This window comes from Linepithema humile, chromosome 2 (assembly GCF_040581485.1).
Source record: "Linepithema humile isolate Giens D197 chromosome 2, Lhum_UNIL_v1.0, whole genome shotgun sequence".
NCBI classification, from domain to species: domain Eukaryota; kingdom Metazoa; phylum Arthropoda; class Insecta; order Hymenoptera; family Formicidae; genus Linepithema; species Linepithema humile.
In genome coordinates, this window is record NC_090129.1 from 26,813,294 (window position 1) to 26,838,067 (window position 24,774).

Below are 24,774 nucleotides of genomic sequence, written 5' to 3' on the forward strand. Positions count from 1 at the left end.
GTGCTCGGAGACGCGGACAGAAGTCGTGTATTAATATATGGCGCCGTTAAACCCGTCGCGCGACCCACAATTCCGCTGTCTGAGTACGTACTATTAGAAGAGAATTTGTTTATTGATCACATAGTAATGTAGTAATTTAATGACGTTGTTGCGATAACAACGTTGCGTCGTCTGAACCGGCGGATTCTGATGAGAATCTATCTGCGCTGATTTCATCGTATTGTAGTTTCTAGCGATTGTGAGTGATTGTGAAATGGATCGAATATTTATAGATCAAGATTTGTTTAATATATATTATATATTTATTATGGGTATAAATATTTTTTTATATATGAAATATTATATTTTAGTTGTATAAAAACACACCTCTGTAATCTGAATCATCGCGAATAGGGAAGTAGTAAAACTCAATTATAGATAAGTCGTATATCGGTATATCGAGTAATTTTGCGCAACATAAAATATTAAATTTGTATCTTTACAGTTTCGAAAGTTGCGCGTCTCATTGAGAATAGCGCTAATAATTTCACTCTAGCAATAAAAAGCGTGTTCGGTATTCCTCTTAATGGGAGCCATTGAGCTCCTTGATTTTTTTACAGTGACGTATTTGGCCGTCATTGGTGTGCCTTTAATAGAAGGATTTCTAGGCTGGGTTCCACCGAGGCGGGCTGCTGTTTCTTATTGATCGATTTTTCTCATTCCTATCCTATTGAGTACAAGACTGGCATTGTTTGTTACAAGTGCGAGATACGCCGCAACCGACCGCGTGATAGAGGAAGTCGTAACGGGTCGCGGATACGGTTCACAGTTGTTCGTACTTTGTGGACTCTTGTTGCGGAGATCGATCGCCAATACTTGGCGAAGAACGTATTTGCATCACGAGCTGCTCTGTGAAACGCGACCCACGATCGCATTGTCATTGATAAGCGCGTGGAATTTCTGTTCAAGTGCATCAAGCAGCACGGAAGCAAATTGAAAGTTTAGGACGTCAATTGAATCGAAAAGAGGTTGATGGTATACCTATCGTTGTCTTACATCTGAAAGAAAATACATGTGTGAATATAAATGTCGTTGATCAGTATTTCCTGAATTGAGATATATGTCCTTCGTGTATTTCTTATTTGATTAAAGTTACATAAAAATCGATTTAATCATAATTATCTTATATGATTCAATTTTCCTTTTACATTGATCAAAGAAGAGCTTGTAAGTTTTCGATTATGAGGATTACATTAGAGATTATGTAACAGATATTTTTCTTTTATACGTATTTTTTATCAACAAATAATTGCCATTTCTTTATTTGTCATATTTTTATCCGTTTTATATTATAGATATATGAGAGAGGGAGAGAGAGAGAGAGATTATATTTTAATATATTTATTGTGATATATCAACTTTCTTTATTATAGGCTACTTGGTCATTTTCAAGATAAAGTGAGTAGGCAATCATTAAAGGAATGAAAAGTTTTCGATACAAGTGTTGATAGCGCATATGATCGGAAACTGTCTGACATTTCTGGAATCAGTACGCAGTGAATTGCGCGTGCATCGCGAAGGAGAGACGAGTAATGAATGACGACGATGGCGTCGAGGCGTAGACAAAATTGAAAATTGCTTTGTTTTCAATCTAACAATAAGTAGGATTTCGCAGCGATCCTCTGGCAGCCTTTCGCAGCGCGCCACAAGAAATTTTAGAGTGGATACACGTGTTAGCCGGCGCGGATAAATACGCTGCGTCGCGATGACGCCGTCCCTCGGATGCACCATTTATGAGCGTATCGCATGGAAAGTCGAGATAATGCATTTTTCAGATTTCGCACGAATACACGCGCATCGCGCGCCGCAATATGTATTTAACGTGCGTCGGAGGCGAGTGCTGCATAGCGGCGGGCGGTCTGCGCCTCGTTCTTTCCATCCCGCGTTCAATCGTCCATTCGAGCCTTATTCCCCCGTGCCCCGTGCCCCTACGGCGTCTAATGATTAATTAAGCTTTCCGAGAAAACGCAACAAGTGAAACGTTATTAGCGCTCAGTGGCATAGTTTACTCAGATCAGCGGCGGTCTCGGCAAGTCCCTCCCCTTCGACCCCTTGCGTGTCATCTGTTATTGTAGATTGTACGCACTTCCTGTTCGTGCGAGTACCTTGACACTTGTTGTTGGCGTTTAGTCAACTCGATTCATTATCAATATTACGAATAGCAACAATAATCTTGACTTTTACTTGACTTTTTCCTCTTCGAACACGCATGGTAATGATCAAGTTTTATTCTTCATGCAAGTGTGAAAAATGAGAAATTTTTATTCAATATTATTTGATATTATTTGTAAATTTTTTATTTGCTTTAGTTTTCAAAATAACTTTAAACAATTTTATTATTTTAGTTTGCCATTAAGTATTGGATCGCACTCCATAGACATAGAAAAATCGGTGCAATTAAATTTATGTGAAAAAGAAATTATTTTTTTCCATTATCAAATAGCCATCCGTCTGCAATTAGTCCTTTATTAATTTCTGCGTTGAATGTTTTGTTTGTTTGTTTCTTTTTTTTGTTGCATATTTCAAATGTAGTATCGAAACTGCAATAGATTTCTTTAACGTGTGTGAAACTTGACTTATCGCAATAACGATATACTTATAGACTTGTGCAATCAGTGTATAAAACGATGTGTACAAAACCTTGTTGAAAACGTATTGATGTCGTCTGTATTCTACATCGATTCACTTTTTACTTGTGTTTTTAAATCTTGCATGCCTTTGAGTAATTTCCGCGGAGAGATGATAAGGCGGCTGCCGTTTATACGCGCATCAGATCGCGTCACGGTCTATCATCGCCGTATGTATTTTCTATTCGCCCATGTACACGTTTTCCACTTTGCAGTCGCCATTTAAGCTCGCATTTATGAATAATTAGCGTGGAGAAACGACAAGACGGATGCACTTGTTGTGCGTATAAAATCAGCATGTCTTGGTTTCTTACGTTGCGAGCATCTTTCATGCTCGCACTTCTGCGAGCTGTATTCCTTTTTTTTCTTAGACTGAAAAAAAGGAAATTGTGAAAAAGAGAGAAACTAAGGGAAGGAAAGAGGAGAATTAGAATTTAAATAATAGGCAGTAAAGTATTTTGTTGTTTTTAAAATGTATTTTTTGTAACAATAATTGAAAATAAAAACTTATTTATGTAAAAATTTACGAATAAATATTATGAAAAGTTGACGTTTATCGTGCAACAATCGAGCTAATGTAGTTTCCAAATATATCTCAGCAAGTGCATCAAAGTGCATCAAAAGTGAGGATCGCGGAGACATGACGCGCAATCGTTATCCTGCGGAGCAACGGATGCTGAGATTGCATACCGAGCTCAAGGATCTCGGGATGCACATGGGAAGATAGAGATAGATAGATAGATAGATAGGTAGAGAGAGAGAGAGAGAGAGAGAGAGAGAGAGAGAGAAAGAGAGACAGAGAGAGAGAGAGAGAGGGAAAGATCAACGGTATATATGGACGGTGGAAAAAAATTGGAACGTGCGTGTGGTGTTGTTGGATTGAACTGAGATAAGGCGATGCGAATCGGTTACATCGATCGCTAAGACCTATAAGTATCTGTATGTATGTATGTATGTATGCAGCTAAGCTACATGTACATGACAATCTTTTTACATCAATGGAAGTAACATGTGTTCGAAGCAATACACTTTACGCTCTTCGACTCGCGCGATAATTTAACGATTCTTTGTCTTATAACAGAAAGTACAATACGTTACATTTTTTTTACACAGATATACATGTAATGATGTATTCTCGAAACTACAGTATTTTTCGATAATTATTAATTTTCAGGGAGGAGGGCTTAACTTGTACAATTTTTTTTTATTATGAATGTTAAAAATGTTTGTCAAATAAATGTTAAAAATTATTTATTGATTAGAAACATTTCTTAATAAAAAGAAAAGTACTGAGGACAAGTAGAGAGGATTAAACAAGTTTATTGGTCTTTATTATTGGCTTCAATTTATCAACGTTATCATTGTACATTCGTGGATGTGTGCGTTAATCATCCAATAAAGATTAAGATCGCATTCTTGAAATTTCTCTCAATCTCTCAATGAAACCAGATGTAAGAGGGATGATACTAGTGATAAAAGAGTTATTTTTCGTTCGGTATGAATGATTTTTGGTCACGAAAGTGTTAATCACACTTGATCGATGCGCTCTCATCGGTCTTTACGTTTACATTTATACAATGTCTCCTTCTGTCTCTGTTGTAGATCGATTCTAGCTCTGATGATGCTGAGCACGGCCAGTGTCGCATCCTTCCACATGCCCGAAAAGTATCCTATAGAGGTGAGTCTTCGTGGAAGAACACAATTTTACAATTTTTTACAAATTTTGCGAATTGTTGCAATCAACGAATGTTTTCAAGGAGTGAGAAAATGCATTTGTTAATTAGAAAATTAGAAAAATATTATTTATTGCAATTCAAGTTCTTCAAGTTCTTTGTAAATTAAGTAACTAATTAAATTGAAAATTTTTAGTTTGTTTTTTTCCAAAAAATGTTTCAACAATACATTCGTGTTTTGTCGTGTTTCGATAGATAATAAAGCGTCGATGCTTTCATTAGTAGATGATAAATCGTTGAAGATTATCGATTTGTCACACAGTATATGTTGCACGACAAACTAGTTATCGTGATTTTCGTTAAGGGTCGATGGTACCGATTAAGCGTTAACTGATAATCGTGTCCGCGTGTGACAAGCTCGGCACGGCTTGCTGCGATCGACTATCTCTTGGCGATCTCGTTTGCCTCTTCGACAAGAGTCTCGGTCGTACGCGATGCATATTAAGTCAATTCACTAGCGAGAGTTAATACGCAATTACGTGGCCGCTATACCGGGTGGCATTACGCCAAGAGGATAATTAATTGACACCGAGCGAGAGAAGGTCCCTAAATTACACTGGCGCAGAACGCATCTCGGGCAAGGCCATGCCAAGCACGCACGACACGAGAATGAACGCAAACACCGCCGCTACCGCCGGCGCCACCACCATGTTATAATTACAGCTTAAAGAGTCCGTTTGTTCTGGAAAGCGTTGCGGCGTTACGGCTGACACGAAAATAGACCACGCGGCCTAGAAAACGCGACATTCCTGCTACTTGAAGTCACACCTGCGACCCTTATCTCGCACTTACGCCAAGGTCGCTTCTCCGAAATGTTTAATATACCTACGTATGTTTCCAAATGCTTTAATAAGAAATATCAAGAAATCGATAATAAGAAGAATTTGATAACGTTGAAATGTGAGAAATATTTACTAGATACTATAATACTTATGTATCATGCATTACCGCTTTTTTTGACAACAAATTTTCTCGGTAGCCAACTCTGCTCAAATTTTTTGTTTCGGATACAATATCTGCAATCATTTCTTATATTACACGCTACTATATCTTTACACGTACTGTCTTTACAATGACAAGAAAAAAAGCTAACAGAAAAAAGGGCTGTAAGAAAGGGCTAAAGCGCGGGTGTGGAACGTAAAAAGTTTGTTACAATACAAATCAATTTAATCAAATTTAAAATAAAAATAATTTAGCATTATCGCATTAGCGAATGCTATGTATGGAGTAAATTTAAGAGGCACATTTAAGAGGCCGTTCAAGATTCAACGTTTATTATTCGCGGAAGGTTTGGCAAAGTCGATCATTTATATTCGAGACTCAAAATGTTACGTGCATAGTTTGCGCGAAATATGCGACTCGTCTGTTTGATTAATTAGACGAGCGTGATTGGAGGGAGGGAGGATCGTGAATATGAAGCATGATGTGCAGGAAATGTTCACACGAGAATCGAGTCTTTCTTTCCGTAGAGCGATGCTGCCTTAGCGAGCTTCCGACAGAAGTTAATATAACGGATGATAGCCGCGTGGTGCGCGGAGATAGATCGAACGCCGCAAGTTCACGCCGCTGTGTGATATATGCAATACGGTAATCGATCCTTCGTTTAATTAATCACAACAAGGCTTCACAGTATCGAAACGCACGCGCTCTAATTGGAATCTCGTTCGTGGTAACAATATTAATTACCGAACAAACAACTTTGTGCTTTATAATGCCGGCGTATAATTAATACAAATAGAATATTGGACGGGGCGTACTCATCAGCTTGTTTAATTATTGCTCAAGTACCTTCACACATTGGAGTTTTATCCTAGAAAATCTATTATCGTTCTTTGCACTCGCGTGGTTATCTGGATTGTAGATAAATCTACAAGTGCATTTGTTGTTATAAAATTTATGCCGGAATATATTTACACGAATCATTGATTAGAGATTTTGGAAAATAATTAAAGAATTTGAATAGAATATGTGAATATACTCGCGTATAGGTATATACATATGTGTATATATATGAATGGGCAAAAAAAAGAAACTTATATACTACTCGATCATATTAAGATTTAGTTAGCCGAGTAACGAGATTTATCTGTGTTTATAGAAACAATTTAATAAATTATTATACATGTAACAAGTATAGAGAAAAGATTTATTAAGAAAAGGTATACTCGAAAACTCTTTCTCTTCTCGCGTTCTCTTTTTATCATTTCAAAACATTCTTTCACTTTACGTGTGACTGTAGGATTATTTTCAAGTTGAGAAACATTGATGATTGATGGAACGGTGTTGATTGTATCAGGTCTACCATATGTTACAAGAAAGAACGCAGTTCGGGATTGGACGTGACAATAGGGTGAGAGGAACTTGGGGTACGTGGAGCGAGTGGAGCGAGTGTTCCAGATCCTGCGGCACTGGTATCCAGTCTCAATCTCGGGAATGTGTTCCTCTACGGTGAGTGCGTTAAAGAGGATCAAATTCGAATTAATATAATTCTAATATAAATTAACGCGCTTGTAATTATTTATAAATTAAATATTAAATACCATTGCAATATATTTCACTTTTTTTTTTGCCATTTCCGTCTTTAAATTCCAACGAGTCACATAAATGAAAGCGCGACGAACTCATTACGTATGAAGATCAAGCATCATATGATGCGCGTCATCTAAATATCTTCACGTTCAATTAATGGTTTCTACACTTTGTTTCACCTTTGTCCTCGCGCGAGACGGAGGATACGATCTTTCGCGGAGGGTAATCTGGCCCCATCGGTAATCATCGAGCGTCGCGCGCGCGACTCTATCGCGAGAATGCAAAGCACCTGCGATAATGCGCGGTCAATTCTAACAATAATCGCACGTCTCACGGTACCGTTAGGGTCTCGCGCAATTTGGATCATAAGCACTCGAGTCGAGTCGAGTCGCATAACCGTACGGAACTTTAAACTTTGCGCCTGAATACTTTACGCCTATTCCTTTGAGATTATGTTCGTCGATTGATCGGCCACTAATGATTGACCGATCTTTTTCGTTTCCATAGTATCTATCTATAGGACATAGTGCTTTGGTTATAAGTATAAAAATTGTTTAACGTTCTTTTCTTTTGTAAAGAAAGCAATATACTTGGATAAAATGCAACAGACTAATGTTTTGAAAAATCAAGAGCAAGAAAGGTAATTTTGATATAGAGGGTCTAAATAAAATATATTTTAAGAATATTATTTTAAGAATATTATTTAAAGAATGTTAAAGAAGAAGAAAAAGTAAAATGTTACAGTAACCAATTTACTTTCTGATAAGTTGGAAGAAACGTGAGTGCACAAGTTTCAAATACCTTGTATATTCTATCTGGCTAGCTATAAAGGAGCGTGCAAATTACGTATCAGTAGCGTAAGAAGATTATACACCGGTAGGCCTACGATTCTCGCGAGCTTCTCTCGGGGGCAGAAACGTGTTGTTATCGTCGCTGACATTTACACCTCTGTAAAGGTGCTACCGCGAGCCGTTACGTGACTCGCAATATGAATTTCACGACGAGCTCTCTATACAAGTAAATACGCGAATAAATTCGCGCACTTTCTCGCACAATTGTCTGATGACTTTAAACTTGATTCTTCTTTTACGTTACAGATTTTGCATCGTGGAAAGTTCTGATTACTGAGTGCTATTGAACATTAAGAAATTTGATTGAATTGTTTTTCTTGTTTGTTTTTCTTGAACTTTATTTTATTTCATTTTAATCAGTTTGTGGATGTCAATTATTATTCTAAATTTTGTAATGTAGAATTTTTATGTAAAACAAAGATTAGATAACGCACGAGAGAAAATATAAGTTTAAATTCTCAAATTAATTATTTAATTTTAAATTATAAAACATGAAAAGTGTAACATATCGAGTCATCATTCTCTCGTCTACGATAACATGAGCAGCTCTTTTCTCGAAACAACAACGTGATTACGAAATGAAATGAAATGCGTAGATAAGCGATTTTCTTATTTTTATCGCATGTATTCTCTTTCTTCTGATCCCGAGATTGCATAATATTTTAAAAGGGCGCGTGTTTTATTGTCAGTTATAAAAATCGAGCGCTACTCGCATCGCGCACTACTCGCTCGTGGGTCGAATCAATGGGTAAGCTAATGCGAATGATTCATTTCAGGAGACTTTTGAGAAGACGAAGTATTATCTCGGAGAACGGTACAAGCAGCGCTAGGCCGATTTGTATCGGTACATATAAACGCTATCATACGTGCAATACGCAGGTAAGCCAAGAGTGAATAATTTGCAGTGCGTTTCACGAAAAATATTACAAGAATTCTCCTTGAGACTTATCACAATTTTCAATTTGATGAAAGGTATAGTTTGTAGAGTTAACAATATTTTAATATAGTTCCAGAGCAGCAAAATTTCCTCATAAATGAATTTTTAATTCTAAATTTATTAACATTGTTGCGATTTTTTATCATGTTTCTTAATTCGATGTAAACGTTTAGTTTCTGTAAAAAAAAGAGATGTGCAATACAAAAAAAAAATCTCTATATCTCTTAAAAAAGGAAAAGATTCCGCTTCCCATGATAGAAGGCGATCTTGTTTCCAGGACAGTCGTTAAAAAATCCTGAACCTACGATTAGCCGTGCAAACTCGTTCGTTCGCGTAAAATTCAAATACATGTGTCACTATTTTCCCATCGCGTCTCAACGGATATGTCTGTATTTACCTAGGCTTGTGCGCTAGGGCACGCTCTTTAGGATTTTCTTCACGACGATGCATCACGAGTTGCGAACGAATCATCGCGCGGGTCAATTAAGGATGCGCACGAGGTCGATTTATATCTCTAAGGCTCAGTTTGCACGGCGTTGTTTAAAATTTATAAGAATAATCATCACCTGCGAAACTAAAGATCACATGTAATGAATGACTGTCGTCCAGTATGGACGGTATAGAGAAGGGGATGGGGAGGGGGGGGGGGAAGAAGGGCTCGTATCGATTGGCTCTTGATGATCGCAGGAATCGTGCGATAAGATTCGTTTACTTCTCGACAGGAACCCATTTGAACATCTTTTTACGATCCTTTTACACAAATAATGGTATCATTTGCACGTAGTTATTAGTTGCAAAATGCTGCTTTATTTAGAGCATCTGTACAGAGCAAGCCTGTAAAATGTCAAGTAACATGAGGTCTTGGCGTAATATTAAAATAAAAATTGCTTTAGATTGCTTGAAATGAAAATACAGTGAAGCTAATTAAAGAAGACACAGCTTCATTGTTCGTTATTACTCGGGAGAGAACGGTGCTTCGTGCGAGAATATTTATCTTCCGACTCGATACCCGAGACTCCATATTTCCGAGCTGCATTCGCGATTCGCAAACATGCCCAGGCAAAGTAATCACCGTTTTGTTCGTCGGCAATTAATAGTCTACCCGGAAATTGCAACGCAACCGCTCACGTAGCACACACCACACGTGCCGGTATTCGCGCATGTTTGCGCGAATATACGGACTTTCTCTCAACTCGGGGGCTCAAGCTTTTTTTCGCTAGGCTGCAAATAATTTTGCTTTTATTTACCCTCAGCGCTTTGGGAGAAGTGCAACGTGCTGTAAAAAGTGGCGCGATCGATCGGAAGAAAAAAGCATCTCTCTCTCTCTTTCTCTCTCTCTCTCTCTCTCGACGTAAAACGCTTCGCTGTTCCCCGATTGATTCTTAATTACCGCAAGTTTAATTAATTTATTATATTCCCGTGTTGTGCAGGAATGCCCAAACTTTCCAGAAGACCTGCGAGCGGAACAGTGCGCCAAATACAACGGGAGAAACTACAAGGGTCGCAGTTACGTCTGGGTACCCTTTGTAGACGGTGAGTCAACGGTTGGTGCTTGCCAGTCGAATGATAAATCTTATCACTATTTTCAAGAAACATATTTTTTAATTTATAAATTGTGATACAATCAAGAAACAAAAGGTAGTCCTTCTCTTAGCGTATTGCAAGTTTTATACATTTATTAGACCAATCTTTGTCCATTAATTTCTCATTCATGGATTTTGTAGTAATATTGTGAAAAAACAAAGAGGCGTTTCGCGATATTTAATCGAGCCAGTGACAAACGCCAGTCACACGATGACGTAGCTAACAGCCAGGCCTGGTGACCTAACTTCCGTCTGACCTAATCACGACTACTGTTTTTCCCTAGCGCCAAACTCTTGTGCGCTCAATTGCCGTGCAGTCGGCGAGCGTTTTTACGCAACGCTTGAACCGGCAGTAATGGATGGCACGCCTTGCGACGCTTCGAATCTTCGCGGACGCGGCGGGATTTCGATGGAACGCAATGACGAGCGGTGGCTCTGCGTCGCCGGACAATGTAAGGTACGAATAGCGCGAGCAATGCGCGAGAAAAGGACGCTGGAAATTCATGACCGATACGACCATTCAGGGCCAACGCGACATCGCGATTGCTATTGATCTCTTGTCTTTCTCCGAATCTCTCCAATTTTTCAGTGTTTTCAACCTACTGTGCAATATAGCGCAAATTAATGGATGTGTGTTTTTGTTTTTATTGTGCTCCTAATCACAGGATGAATCAGTGGTCGACTTCCTTTTAAGAAATGTCGAGTTTTGAACAATCGCTGAAAGAAAAATTTGTGCGAGAATAAATTTATGCGAAATTGTTGTTTAAGAAAATACTGTGTAATGCTCTTGTAAATATAACGAGAGTAAAAGCTCTCTGAGTAAAATGAAATAGAGATAGACAGCGTCGAACGTGTTTTGAAATTAGACGAAACGTAGCAGCACTGGAAATGCACATGTTTGTCGTTCAGCCGGTAGGATGCGACGGGGTGGTGGGATCCGGCGCCACAACGGATGCCTGCGGCGTGTGCGGCGGTCAGGGTAGAGGATGCAGATTGTTCGAGGGTATTTTCATGGAACCGATTCTGCCTAAGGGTCATCAGCAGGTGACCACGATTCCAAAGGGCGCCATGTCGCTCAACATTTCCGAGCTACGATTCAGCAGCAATTTTTTAGGTAGCATTCAATAATTGATGCAAGTAAAAGAATCTTGCTTTATAAATTAGCATTAAGAAATTAGCGTGCTTTCAGTGGCATTATCAAACGTTATCCCAATACCTTGTTTATTTGTCTCTCACGTTCTTTTTCGTCGGAAAAGATGTCACGAGATCAGATCGTGTTATATCGTGATAAATAGTGAATTGTCGAAGGTTTTTATCACTTTTGGAATTGCGCTCGTAGAATTCAGTGGAAGCGGCCACCGAGTACTAGAGTACTAAACGGCGTGCTTTTTGCTCGCGCGATACCGCGCAACATGCTGATATGCTGGTTAACAAACGATCGATTTACTCGCAGCGTTGAGAGACAGTAACGGCAGTTACATCCTAAACGGACCGTGGTCGTACAGTCCCAGTGGTACTTATAAAGCGGCTGGTACGACATTAACATACCAGAGGGGCGATAGAAACCGTATGGAGTGCATCTTGGCGACCGGACCGTTGAACGAGTCTCTACACTTGGAGGTATTATTTGCGTTATACCTCCGATCGAATTTTCATTGATCGTCGTCATTCTGACTAACGTCGGAAACAGATTTCTTGTTTAATTACGATTTGTGATTTGCGTTGCAATTTTTCTCCTTCATTCTTTGCATTTCTTCAATTCTGTTTGCTTCATTTTTTACGTGGTAAGGCAATATGCTAATTCGAAGATGAAATAATATTAATTTGCAAGTGTTTGATTTATTTATTATTAGGTATACATTATTTTGTTTATTTTTATTGATTTGGATTATTTATTCTTCTCTCACTTTTGTTCTCATTTAAACCGCAGTTTTCACTAGTGTAATACATCTTTGAATATATTGTATATTGGCAGTTTTGATTTACAATTCGCATTTAATTCGAATTCAATCTTAACCTGTTGTTAATATTTCTTGCCACATTATCGTAGATTTTGTCCGTGGAATTAAATCCAGGTGTTCTGTACAAATACATGCTACCGATGAGGGAAGTACCGGATAGTAAAGCAGTGATTGCACCACCGTTGGTTGTCGCAGGTAATTGCTTTATTGCCAATCACAATTTCGAGTACAATTAAAAGTTGTCAGTCCATAAATTCGTAACGTTTTGTTCTTTTTGTTAGGATCGAATGATCGGGGCAACGAAATACCTAGTCCAGATACTCACGTCACTGTGCGAGTACCAGTTACAAGAATGTAAATCCATACATTCTTACTAAAACCCTTAAAATGATACGTTAAAACTGTTGATTTTCAACGCTACTCTCCCTTTATTAAACATTGAAATTAAAGATTGCACACATACAGCACGTATAATACATATAGTACATACAGTTGTAGTTGATTAGATTCTTATTCTCAGGTAATCTTAAATTTCATCTCTGTACGTTTTTCGATACGCGTTTTTCCAATCTTTAATTTTCATCTTTACCTCTTTGGATTGTCATAATATTTCTATAATCCATCACGGAGCGAGTCTTTTACAAAGCGCTCGCTCGACTCGAATTTCGCCGATGGATTTCTTCCTTTGTGCGATCCACGCCAATCTATGCGGCGGCGCGTCTCTGTACTTCTCGAGTCAAGCTGCTCGATTTGTTCTTGGTTGTTCGTACAGCACGCGCTGTTCTCTACCTTCCAGATCGGATCGGCGAAGCGATTTATCTTGGATGCGTCGCGATCGCGATCCGCCGCGTGTGCACGATGGCGGACGGAAGGAAGAGATGAAGCATCCGCCAACCACGGTGATGGCGGGTGATCAGCCAAAGTCAAAGGCGACGAGGAAGAAGAGAAGAAGGAAATTCACTTGGAAGATAGTCGGTCTCGCTCACTGCTCGAAGAAATGTGGAGGAGGTAAAGCGCGATTAAAAAACCACGTATGATTAATATATTATGCGATTCTCGTGTCACAGGGTATTGTGTGTATCGTAACTTTGTAATCGAAATTTGAGAAAATTTCACTATTACAGCGTAAAGCTTATCGTGTGTAAGTGTTTGATGGAAGAAATTTATTTATCCATAGCACTGGATTACTTTTCGCGATTGATAAAAGGATACAATAATTAAACATTTAATAGGTGTAAGAAAGCTACATAGTTTTGACTCGTTGTTTTGGGCTGATTAAAAAACGGCCAATTGGTACAAAAATTGCTTGTGGACGAAACATTTAGACTGATGACGAGGCGTTGCGTGGGAAGTGATCCGAAATACAATCGTATTACTATCCAATATAATTGGACACGTGTTAGATGTGTTGTTGAAGATAAAAAATTAATAATGTTTCCCTACTTTAATTGGGAGAGCGCTTTTAAATCTGTTTTGTTTAGTGATAAAAGAGATCTTTACTCCAAGTCGTTTCTGTGTAAATCGAATCGGATAATTAGAATTAAATAAGCCAAACTGAAATTGACTGAAACAGACGTTTGGCTAGTTGCGGACATGGTTTGAGCGTCGTCGCACACCCACCCACACACACACTTAATTGAGTAAAGATGCAAGAGCGTGTGTCTTTGCGTGTGGAAGATCAATGATGTAGTCTCACTTGCAGGTGTGCGAACGGCGATTTTGAAATGTGTTCGTGAGAGCAATCAGACACTCGTCAACGATAAACGCTGTCGGAACGTGGAAAAACCGAAACATTCTCCTCCGCTGCGATGCAACGATCATCCTTGTATCGCAAGGTACTTGTCTTAATAAATTTCTTTTTTTTTCGATAGTTATCTCATTTTATCGTGCCGGATTTGATAGCCAAATTTTGTAATACACTTGGAATCGATTTTTATGATATATCTAATTGCTAAGAGAGATATTTGCAATTCTTGAAACGTGTATCTATCCTATATCTATGGAGGCTGCAATTTTTATGTAGACAAGTTTGACACAAGTTATATTTTGAGAAATGTTGTCAGATGGCGAGCTGAGCCATGGAGCGAATGCTCAGTCACTTGTGGAATCGGCAGCAGGACGCGAAGACTCGAGTGCGTCCAAGAGTTGAACGCAAGATTGACAATGCGCGTGGCTGCTGGTGCATGCGTCCAACCACCAGATTTAAATACGACGGAAACTTGCAACTTGCCAGCTTGTCTCAACCTTTCCAACGTGGGTCCGGCATTGAGGCATATGCATTCGCAGCACGACTCATCCAGATGGGACGTGGGCACGTGGGGCCCGGTGAGTCAGTAACTATCGTTAACGGTTTCAAATGACTTTATTCATTTTAGTCATTTTTAGAGCTACTTTTCTTTCAACGGTTTAGAAAGATCGAGAGATCAAGAGGTCGAAGGATCATTAGAGATCAAAAGTGAGAAATCAAATGTCATAAAAGCGGTAGTGTGGCGGTGGTCTTCTTATCAATTTGATCAAATGCATTGCTAACAATTACCATCTACTTTTGAGCAAAAGCAGAAAATATTTTGTGCAATTTATAATGCTTATTGGGCCGGGAGATACTGGAAATAATTACATTGTACAATTTGCATTCGAAAAAATGAATAAAAGAAATACGAGCACAAAAGTTGTCAACTCAAATGCACAGACAAGGGCGTAAAAATAAAGCGCCATGAATTGAAGAAGACAAATTTTCGATTACATATTAACTTTTTAGTAAACAAAATGTTAACAATATTGCTAACATTTGACAAACTTTGTTTCTCTTTTTCGCTTTTTATTATTCAATCAGCGTATAAAATATTAAGTAGAATAAAATGAAATGGAATTCTTCGCCTCGTTGCTAACATTAATTTCAATTCATCAATATGTTCTGTCTGTAGGGTTTTCTATTTTTCACGTAATTGTATTTTCCAGTGCTCAACGACGTGCGGTCGTGGAACACGAAATCGAACAGTGACTTGCATAACGTCCGGAGAATCTTGTTCGTTAACCAACAAACCGGAAGCCCAAAAGGCGTGCGAGACAACAGCTTGTAATGCGGCGACGGAAATGGAGCATCACGCACCCTGGTTGTACTCGGAATGGTCTTCAAAGGTAGAAAATGCATAACATCGTCGATTTATCCTATTGAAACAAATTGGATAAAGATAAATTGGAAAGACTTCACTAAAAAGTTATAAATTCTCCGTGCGTCGACTTTCGGATTTATCTCTGTATTAAGCAATTTTTAGTATTAACATTAGTTTTATGTATGTCACACGCGCGTACATGTGCACACACGTTCGCGCATGCATGTATTATATGTATGTATATATTTATACCGTAGTGTTCCACGGAATGTGGAAACGGTGTGAAGATCAGACAAGTAGCGTGTGCCGATGGTAGCGAATTATTCTGCAATCCTAAAGAGCGACCGGACACAGAGACTCATTGCTTTGGTCGAGAAACGAATTGCGACCTAGCCAAATGGTTCGCCAGTCCATGGAGTTCTGTTAGTATCTCTCAAGATATCTCAAAAAATAAAACACTCGCTTTGTGACAATGCGAAAGTGATATCCGTAGATGACATTCCCCCCCCCCCCCCCTCTCTCCTCTCTTTATATAAATATAGCTTTAATTAAGGAGATGCACGTTTCCAGTTACGTAAAAGTAATTTATACATATATAAAAGTAATTTGTACAATATCATTTTATAAAAATATTAATGTAATTCTGTATATTAACTTTTTATGCTTTTAGTGTTCTGTGTCGTGCGGTGTTGGCGTGCAGCATCGAGATATCGCTTGTGTAGCTAAAACGAATGACACTTTCATCGTCTTACCTGCGAAAAATTGTAGCGATTCCAAACCAGCGACTGAACAAGTCTGTCGAATGTCTACGTGTTTGCCGGAATGGTTCACTTCGGATTGGTCGATGGTAAAATAACGAAATTAGAGATAATAATAAAGATTAATAATTAAGATAATATTTTAAAATATCTAATTATTTGTGCAAATTTCTTTTCTATGAAAACTTTAATTTCTAAATTTTCTTTTATTTTTTCAATTTTATCAACTTACATTTAGACTCTATATCTGATGGAATCATTATGTCTCATTTTTAGTGTTCTGCAACATGTGGGATTGGAGTGCAAACACGACTTGTACGATGTATCGTCGAGGGTGTCAGTAGCACCAATTGCTTGGAAATCGGTAAACCAAGCACGGAACAACGATGTAACATGGAACCGTGTAAAAAAGTGGTACCAGTGGCAAATAAACCGCCGAAAAGTAAGTTATTGCCCTATCTTTTCAAATTTGATTCCACAGCTTCCAAATCTCACAACTTGAAAATGTGCTTTTGTACAGTTTTCATTCGAAAAAATTTATTTTAATAATTGATAAATCTCATTAATAATAATAACGAAATATTTCCACTTAATGTGTACTTGATGAACATATTTTAATATTATGTTTCAGAAGTGCACGAGTCGTTCGAATGCATAGACAAGTATCCAAATTGCACTTTAGTAGTGAAGAATAATTTATGCCGAATCAAATATTACAAGCACTCGTGTTGCCAATGTCGCCAGTAGCCAAGGTAACAGTTTTTCATTCGTTTATAACCCTACAATCATGAGTATAAAGTTAGCGCGAGCGATCGTGAAATACAAATACAGTTATTATGTTGAAACGGGCAAATCATGCCAAACGTAAGACTGCTGCATGAGACAAAGAGACAACCATGTATGTATGTAATTTTATTTATATTATGCGATGAGAAATCGTGCGGATCGCATTTTCTTATGTAGGTATATGTACTGTATACTTTCTTCTGCCGATCACAGAACAGCATAATTTTCGCGAAGCGGACACATTCTCTTTCTTTCCAGAATTGAATGTACAGAATGAATGTATAGAACGAAACATTTATTTTAACTCTTTGTTTTAACTCTTTGGGTACGTATTTTCGAGTAAACTTTTAGCGAAATGTTAAAATTACTCAAAATAAGGTAGAAATAAAGATCAGATAAATAAGTGAAATAAAACATTTTGAGAAGGAATAACAAATTCCTTAAATTAAGGACGATAAATTCTTATTGATTCGAGTTGATCTTCCCGAGAGTAAATACGAGAAAGTTTATCGCGCACTGCTAAGCTTTTGTGTATAATATATTTCGTTGCGTCTTGCATACGTGTGTTCACATTTACATTATGTCGCGCATTATATTGCGTCACGCAATTCACGAGTCGATACTCGTGTTATCTTGAATGTAGATAGATACAGAGCCGTAATTTTATCGGGTCGGATGCGCACTTATTCAAACAAATTTTTGGCCCTGTCGCCCTGTGTAACATTTTTTTTATTTCTGCGTGCTTTTTGTCGAGCGGCACGTTTGTCGCACTCGAGGTGAATGAATGCGTGACAACTTTGTAGTAGTTTAAAGACTTACATCTAAAGAGTAATGAAGAAAAAAAAACACTATATATATGTATATCTACGTTTTATATACCGAATGTGATGAGTATGAATAAAATCGCATTTAATGTCCGTGCATAAAATGTACATACATTGGACATAGCGACATTTAGTTTTAAATGTGCGCTGTAAATGTGGCTATTAAGAAAAGTTTTTTATTTAAAATGCAGATTTAATTTATTGTAACAAAAAAAATTTCATGCATTTAAAGGAATTTGCCACATTTTATTCTAAAAATATACAATGGACACATTATATTGTACTAAAATGTAGCGTAAATGAGAAGTGTGCTACTCTTGTGATATAATTCATGACGAAATTCTTTGATCGTGCTAATTTCAGACATTATACGAATGCTGTGTACCGAACTGTATCTTTTCAGCATGTTTTGCGCTTTGATTAATTTCTCATTTTTACAACAATTACAAATTATTTACATGAATCTTTCGTTTATTCGGCTTATTTCTCATTTTTATTTTATCAGTTATTTATCGATTTCTTTACTTTTGTTTTCCTCATTTCAGGTAAGTACATTTTATAATTTATACTTTATTTTTCTAATGCACTATTTGTCTAACATATATTTGTTATTAACATATGGGAAAAAGAGATTTCAGGCAGCACACTGCTGTATAGAACGTTAACATTAAGTATGAAAGTGCATATAGTAATCACTATCGTGATCCTTTATCGAGACAAAACGTCCATTAGTGTCCATAATTATGTGCTCTGTGTTATCGCCACGTGTGTATTAATTACACGTGTAGCTCGACTTTCGCGAGTATAATCTCGTCAAAGACTGTGATACAATTGTAGTCTGCAGGAATAAAGTACAACGAATGATAACAACAACCAATTAATGATCAGTACAATAGATCAGCTTCTATTTGAAAAAACCACAAAATCGTCGTGACGCTTTGTAAAATCACTTTCATGTCATACTTGTAATGTAATAACATTCTTAATCGAATACAATCGAACACGACAATCACATTAATCGCATTAATCGCTAATCAATTATGACGGAATTATATTCTATTAAAAATAGATTGATATACATTTACAAAATTATTGCTTCAATAGAAGCTTCTTAATTTCCTTTCACTTACTATTAACCGTATTAAAAATAAGGCATTTGTACTATTATAAAATAGTAGAGATTAATTTTTATATAGGTCAAAATTTAGAGTTAATTGTAAGCTAACTAAAATTTGATCAAAATATATTGGGTAAGATATTAATTAATTAACCGTAAATTTAAAAATAAATTACATTTGCAAAAGTCTTATTTTTAATGTAATTAAAGTAGTGAAGTACGTTTCTCTTTGACTAATTATTACCGATTATTTGGTATTTGCAGTATTATGCGATTTTTTTATATTCGCGTTAACATCGTTTTTCCACATATAAAAAGATCTATCTGTGTATAAAAGAATGAGCAGGAAATTGGAAATATTTGAGGAATTTAATTCGCAGTGAATTAACAACACATATGGCCAAGAGAAGTGAGAATAAAATCATTCTTTTATTTTCCAATAAATCATACATTTAGTAAATCGCGAAAATTCAAAATTACACAAAACTCTCTAGTAAGTATGACTGATGATCGTCATGCATTGTTTTACAACGCATTGTTTTTGTATTATGATAAATCGCGCAATTCGATTTTCTGCAGCTTTCTCTTGCATTACCATTGCGATGATATGCGTATAATCGAGTTTACGAAAGTGAAAGTTTTTCTGCGCGTGAATCGGGGAACAAAGAAGAATAGTTCTATTTACAATGCATACATACATAGAGGATGTGAAACCGTGAATAAATCTGATACGAATATACGTTTACTTATGTATTACAGATGTAACTACATGTATGATGTTCAAGCCGCTCTTGGATATTAGATATTAATAAAGCGAGTCAACAAGCCACCTGTCTTTGCTCAAGACAATTTTCGAATGACACATTAGATGGATATTATTATAATAGACTAACTAGGAATAAATCATATCATCCTTCTTTGTCATGTTGTCAATTTTATATTTTGTTAATTCTTCGGACATTTGAAATTTTGGGAGTTTATAATCCTGTTAAAAATAAAGATAAAAATCGCTATTTACAAATATTTCTTTAACGAATGCAAAAACACATAGATAATAAATATCACGAAATAAAAGTATAATTTTATCAAATACTTCAAATCAAGAGTAAAAAAATTTTTATATTATTTTTATTTTTTCAATTATTTTAATATTAAAAGGGACTTAATACACTAAATAATTCAATATATTGAATATATCAACAAATTTATTAAAATTTATATATTTCGTATTTTAAACATAGAAACAAATTCTAGTCAAAAACAGAAATATGTCGCTTATGGTCCGTCTTTATTGTTATTATCACATAATGTTATCATGTGCTTGGATTTATTAATGTTAGGCACTTTTCAGTATTTATGATACGCAAATATCGCTGTAATGCAATATAATTTTCGTAAGTTTTATGTGTGTTTAGTGTGATGAATTACACTCTTTCAAACATTTTCAAAGCAATAATTATGTGTAAGAAAGTTTCTGGCAGTATATGTGAAAGATATGTATAGTACATACACACATATATATATATAAACTTCATATATACATAATAGTATGTAAAAATTCCTGTGTAATAGTTTACCGCGAATAGAAGATATTAAGTATCGCTAAGATTTAATTTCGGTTTGGGGAATGTTTTAAATTCTAAATTAAAAATATAATTGCAATCAACAAAAAGGTTAATATTTTATCAAGTATCATCTGGTATTGTAACATATAATGAGACCACATTTAGTAATATTACATGATCCAATATTTCATCTTTTTGCTATGTTAAATTCACAAACATTTTATTGATCAAGTTTGTTAAACAAGTCAAGTTGCTTTGTCAAATAATTAATAGCAGTGAGAGGGGAAGACAAAGCAAAATATAAAATCGATATACTATACTTTGCCGATATAATGTTGTCAATAACGTTCGTTGCTCAAACTGATGCCCTTTCCTGTCCATCTTTCTTGTAGCTCTACCTTCAGGCCCAAATCTCTTAAAGCAGCATTTACATTATCTTTCAATTTGGAACCGTGCACATGTATCGCATTTCGCAACACTTCCTCGGCGCCATATATTAAGAACTCCTTGGATTCGGATTTGTTTCGCACCGACATGTTTCTAATCGCCCAAGAGGCTTGCTTTAGAATGTTTACATGATTAGGATAAGTCTTCATAGTGTCTACAATTACTTGAGCCGCGCCGCAATCATAAAACACACCAGAGTTCGAGGTGCTTCGTAAGGTTAATGCAGATATACAACCCAATCCTGCAGTTACAACATTCTCTGATCCCTGTTAAATATTAAATTTTAATTTAACGTATGTATTTAAAAGTCTCTATATTCATTGAGCCAAACATTATATAAAAGAAAAAAATGTTTTACAATGATTTTCTGGCAGGAGGTATTATTTTATTTATTACACGTATAAACTTACCTTCATTCTACCGATAGCGGATACAATTAAAGGCGCGCATCCCGAAGTTACAATGTGAGATTTCACGATGTCATTGCCAGCGAGCGCTTTGAGCAATTTCAGAGCCTGCCAATTTAACTTTTCAGAATCTGGATAATCAGTCATTATATCCAAAATGAACTTTAATCCACCAGCGTTCTCTACTTCTTGGCAGAACTCATTTCGAACGACCAATGCAGCCAATGTGATCATTAGATCGCCTACAATCCTTTTGTCCTTCTTAAATCCTGTGTGCCAAATTGTGAGATAGTTGAGATAATTAATTGTTTAAAATAATTCAGATGTTTACAATTCTGACATATTAAGCGGTGAAAGAGATACATATTAATTCTCATCTTTTCAGCCTTAATAAGATAATTTTTAATTTTTAAGCATGTGTGTTTTTTTATTACAGAATTTTCACAATCAAAATTTGTTATTTTACTATATTAAAAATTGTAACGAAAAATTGAGTAAAGTTCTTACTCTTAATAAGGATATTTATGATGAAAAGATTTGAAAGTGATAATAAAATAAAGGAAGAACCAACTGTATATTATATGCTATAATACATTTGTCACGATGCTGTATCTATTTCCACCACTTAATTTAATTGTAAAATTTTCGAAATCTAATTAATTTACTTTTCAATAATCCTGTGAGGATATCGAGAGCATCCTTCGCCATGATAGTTGCGTGTTCATGGGCCTTGCCGTACTCGTGTCTGATATCATCGTCTAGGACCAACGCTCTGATCACTGAACACGCCTCTTTAACTTCGTTCGCACATACATCCTCGCGCACTAATATTTTCTTCAGTTTCTTAAAGATGTTGGTATCAAAGATTTTTTGCCTGTTTAGCTCATGTTTTATACAGCACTCTCGTATCCAACGCATGAGGCACTGTAACGTTGCACTATCCAGATGTTTCTCAAAGATCCTAACAAATAAAATTTCAGGCAAGGTTATTTCATAAAATATGATAAAAGAAGATGTAAACGCTCGCACAAAATGGAAATAGACACTTTCTAATTTTAATTTTTTTGTCATCAGTTATGATTTTTTTTCTATGCTTGAGCATTTTATATCAGAGAGAGGGGGGTAGAGAAAAAGAGAGAGAGAGAGAGTTTTCTTTAAATTATTACGAATTTGGAAGTTATAAATCTGAAAGCAGAAATAAAGTTAATCAAATATATTATATTTTTATTTAATTTATACAAAAATGTTAATTCTCGTGGGGAAATACTAGACATTTCAATCTTATAATTGGTAACAAAAAATAACGCTAACTTTTCTACCATCATCTGATGAAACAAGTTTCTCTCTTCACAATTTTGATCTTTCTGATCTTTACACTTGGAGTAATCTCCCTTTTTTTACCTTTTTACATCCTATATGTTATAATATTTCAGTAGATACTCGTGAAAAAACTGTCTCAAACATAGTTTCGAATCTTCTTGCTTCATCTAGAACTGATTTTGGAGAATAATCCTCACTCTATCTGCAAAGCAATTCCATCGTCGTCCAACAAGTCCGGATAGCCGGCCATTAACGAAGTAATTGTTTCCAGTGCGGATATAAATATTCCATGACTTTTTTCACACGCTTTTAGAAGATCTATCAGAATGTTATAACACTTGCGCTTGCCTGCAAACACCCTGTGTCGAATGTCCTTATCCAATTCGGATCGCAATTCTTGCAACGTTTCCGGTACATATTCGTAACTCTTGTCGTTTACAGCGCACGTAAGTCGTTCCAAACATATCACTATTTGTTTGTATTTGTCCTCAAGAATTAAATCTGTGATTATGTTGCTCAGATCTACTCCCTGCGCGAAATAAATGTCGTCTGTTATTAATTATATTGCAATAGCAATTATGCTATTAGAGTGCATAACATTTTCTCCCATTTTCTGATAATCTCTTTTCTATTTTCTTTTCATAATATGAAAAAATTGCGTTAAAATAAATACGATACAACAGAGAACAGAGGCCGCCGATGTCTTGAGATAGGCGATAGTGACCCGAATACTTCGCAATTAAGAGCGTCAAGAAATGCGGAAGGAGCGCGTAGCAAGTTTTATTTTTGTACAAGTGAATTTTTCGTAAATAAGTTCGAAAATTTTGCTCTTAATAGCAATAATACGAATCAGCAAAGTATACTATCATCAAAGATAACACTTTGCGCAAAACTTACAAAAATATTATTAAAATTTAAATCTTTACCGAAATTTTACATCTAATCTTACGATAAAATAAAATGTCAGTAAAATATTAACTCGTGTTTGTATACGTAAAATCTTACTGATGTATGCAATTCAATATATTGCATTTCATCTATACCTATTTCTAACGACAGCATCAAAAGTGTTTCACAACTTGTTCGCAAATGGCTCAAACCGCACGTGTGATTAATAGAACAATTGATTCTTCAATGTAGTATCTTTAATATATATTTTCTAATTTTTAATTTTCCAGATTTTTACATAAAGAATGCGTGTTTATCAATATTTTAGATTGTAACTTTTGCTCGAAATATTTTTATTTTCAATATGTTTGTCATGCAATCGTAAGAAACAATATTTTCTTTTCAACCATCATAGATTATATTGAACTCGATAAATGTCGTTTTTTTGTTTGGGAGTTTTTTGAAATTTGTAATGCTTTTTGGAATATCTTTCCCTTTTCTCTTTCTCTTGATTTCCAACATTGAAAGTGAGATTTCCGAGCGACGTGCTGACGGATGAGTCACACGATCGCGAACGAAAGGATATTTTTCAATGATTAGCAAACGATGTAAACAAAGAATGTGACTTTTAATACCTCCATTTCATAGCATTTAATAGCATCTTCGATTGCCTCCTCTTCGGTTATGTCAAGACTTTCCATTAAATCCTTAATCTCCGCATCATAATCTTCCTGGGTAATCGTATTGCTCATGATAACACAGTTTCTTTCTGACAATGTCTCGATTTACTATATAAGGAAACAAACGAATCGTACCACCGAGACGAGTGTATATACACTGATGATACACTATAGGTTTGTCGCGTCGTATGCCCCTACACATGCTCCTGCTCGCTGCTCGGTCCAATACGCTCCAATCTATAGTATACGTAACGCAATAGTAGCAGAGAAAAACGGTATTATCGTATTACATACGTATACTATAGATTGGAGAGTATTGGAACGAGTAGGAGCATGTTGGGGCATTGCGACGCAAACTAACCTCATGCAACCTTATGATACACTAGTTCATTCACGTGATAAAAAGACGAGCAAATCTTTCAACGTGGTTGAGTTCACAAATTCATCCAAATGTTATCATCGGATGACGTATGACATGTGTTTGCAATAAGACGACGTCAAGTAGAATAAAAGAGGCACAACCAGTCGGCAATAAAAAGATTGCATCTCTCTTCTTTATTGTTTAATAAGACTCAAGACTATTTTTGCAATCAAAAAGATACATTTGAA

The 24,774-nt window shown here is 36.2% G+C and overlaps 2 protein-coding genes across 13 annotated transcripts in view; one reads left to right on the forward strand and one right to left on the reverse strand.

Moving 5' to 3' along the window:
- LOC105667866 (thrombospondin type-1 domain-containing protein 4-like) overlaps positions 1-18,204 on the forward strand; it is a 59,672-nt gene extending 41,468 nt beyond the window's left edge. For 6 of the 10 annotated variants that reach the window (XM_067348900.1, XM_067348902.1, XM_012359958.2 and 3 more), the window contains 17 exons: positions 4,269-4,344; positions 6,696-6,847; positions 8,556-8,658; positions 10,147-10,249; positions 10,584-10,756; positions 11,209-11,413; positions 11,753-11,919; positions 12,350-12,455; positions 12,542-12,614; positions 13,057-13,268; positions 13,963-14,095; positions 14,324-14,585; positions 15,219-15,398; positions 15,631-15,795; positions 16,044-16,220; positions 16,408-16,573; positions 16,763-18,204. In XM_067348900.1, coding sequence (XP_067205001.1) covers positions 4,269-4,344; positions 6,696-6,847; positions 8,556-8,658; positions 10,147-10,249; positions 10,584-10,756; positions 11,209-11,413; positions 11,753-11,919; positions 12,350-12,455; positions 12,542-12,614; positions 13,057-13,268; positions 13,963-14,095; positions 14,324-14,585; positions 15,219-15,398; positions 15,631-15,795; positions 16,044-16,220; positions 16,408-16,573; positions 16,763-16,878 — 2,569 coding nt within the window. In that variant the 3' untranslated portion in view covers positions 16,879-18,204. Of the gene's footprint in view, positions 1-4,268; positions 4,345-5,885; positions 5,987-6,695; positions 6,848-8,555; positions 8,659-10,146; positions 10,250-10,583; positions 10,757-11,208; positions 11,414-11,752; positions 11,920-12,349; positions 12,456-12,541; positions 12,615-13,056; positions 13,269-13,962; positions 14,096-14,323; positions 14,586-15,218; positions 15,399-15,630; positions 15,796-16,043; positions 16,221-16,407; positions 16,574-16,762 lie in introns of those variants that run through there. The other 4 variants (XM_067348905.1, XM_067348907.1, XM_067348906.1 and 1 more) reach the window with 2 other exon arrangements.
- A 1,064-nt stretch (positions 18,205-19,268) lies between these two features.
- LOC105667779 (armadillo repeat-containing protein 6 homolog) lies at positions 19,269-24,653 on the reverse strand. 3 transcript variants are annotated; one of them, XM_012359790.2, is made up of 6 exons: positions 24,527-24,653; positions 24,121-24,273; positions 22,795-23,126; positions 21,943-22,238; positions 21,281-21,546; positions 19,269-21,136 (listed from the first exon to the last, which is right to left on the reverse strand). In XM_012359790.2, the coding sequence occupies exons 2-6, from the start codon at positions 24,235-24,237 to the stop codon at positions 20,762-20,764; spliced, it is 1,386 nt and encodes a 461-aa protein (XP_012215213.1). In that variant the 5' UTR covers positions 24,238-24,273; positions 24,527-24,653; the 3' UTR covers positions 19,269-20,761. The 3 variants fall into 3 exon arrangements, with proteins under 3 accessions (XP_012215213.1, XP_012215212.1, XP_012215211.1); XM_012359789.2 differs by lacking the exon at positions 24,527-24,653 and having other exon boundaries at positions 19,269-19,843; positions 20,744-21,136; positions 24,121-24,520; XM_012359788.2 differs by lacking the exon at positions 24,527-24,653 and having other exon boundaries at positions 24,121-24,520.
- Between the last annotated feature and the right edge of the window lie 121 nt (positions 24,654-24,774).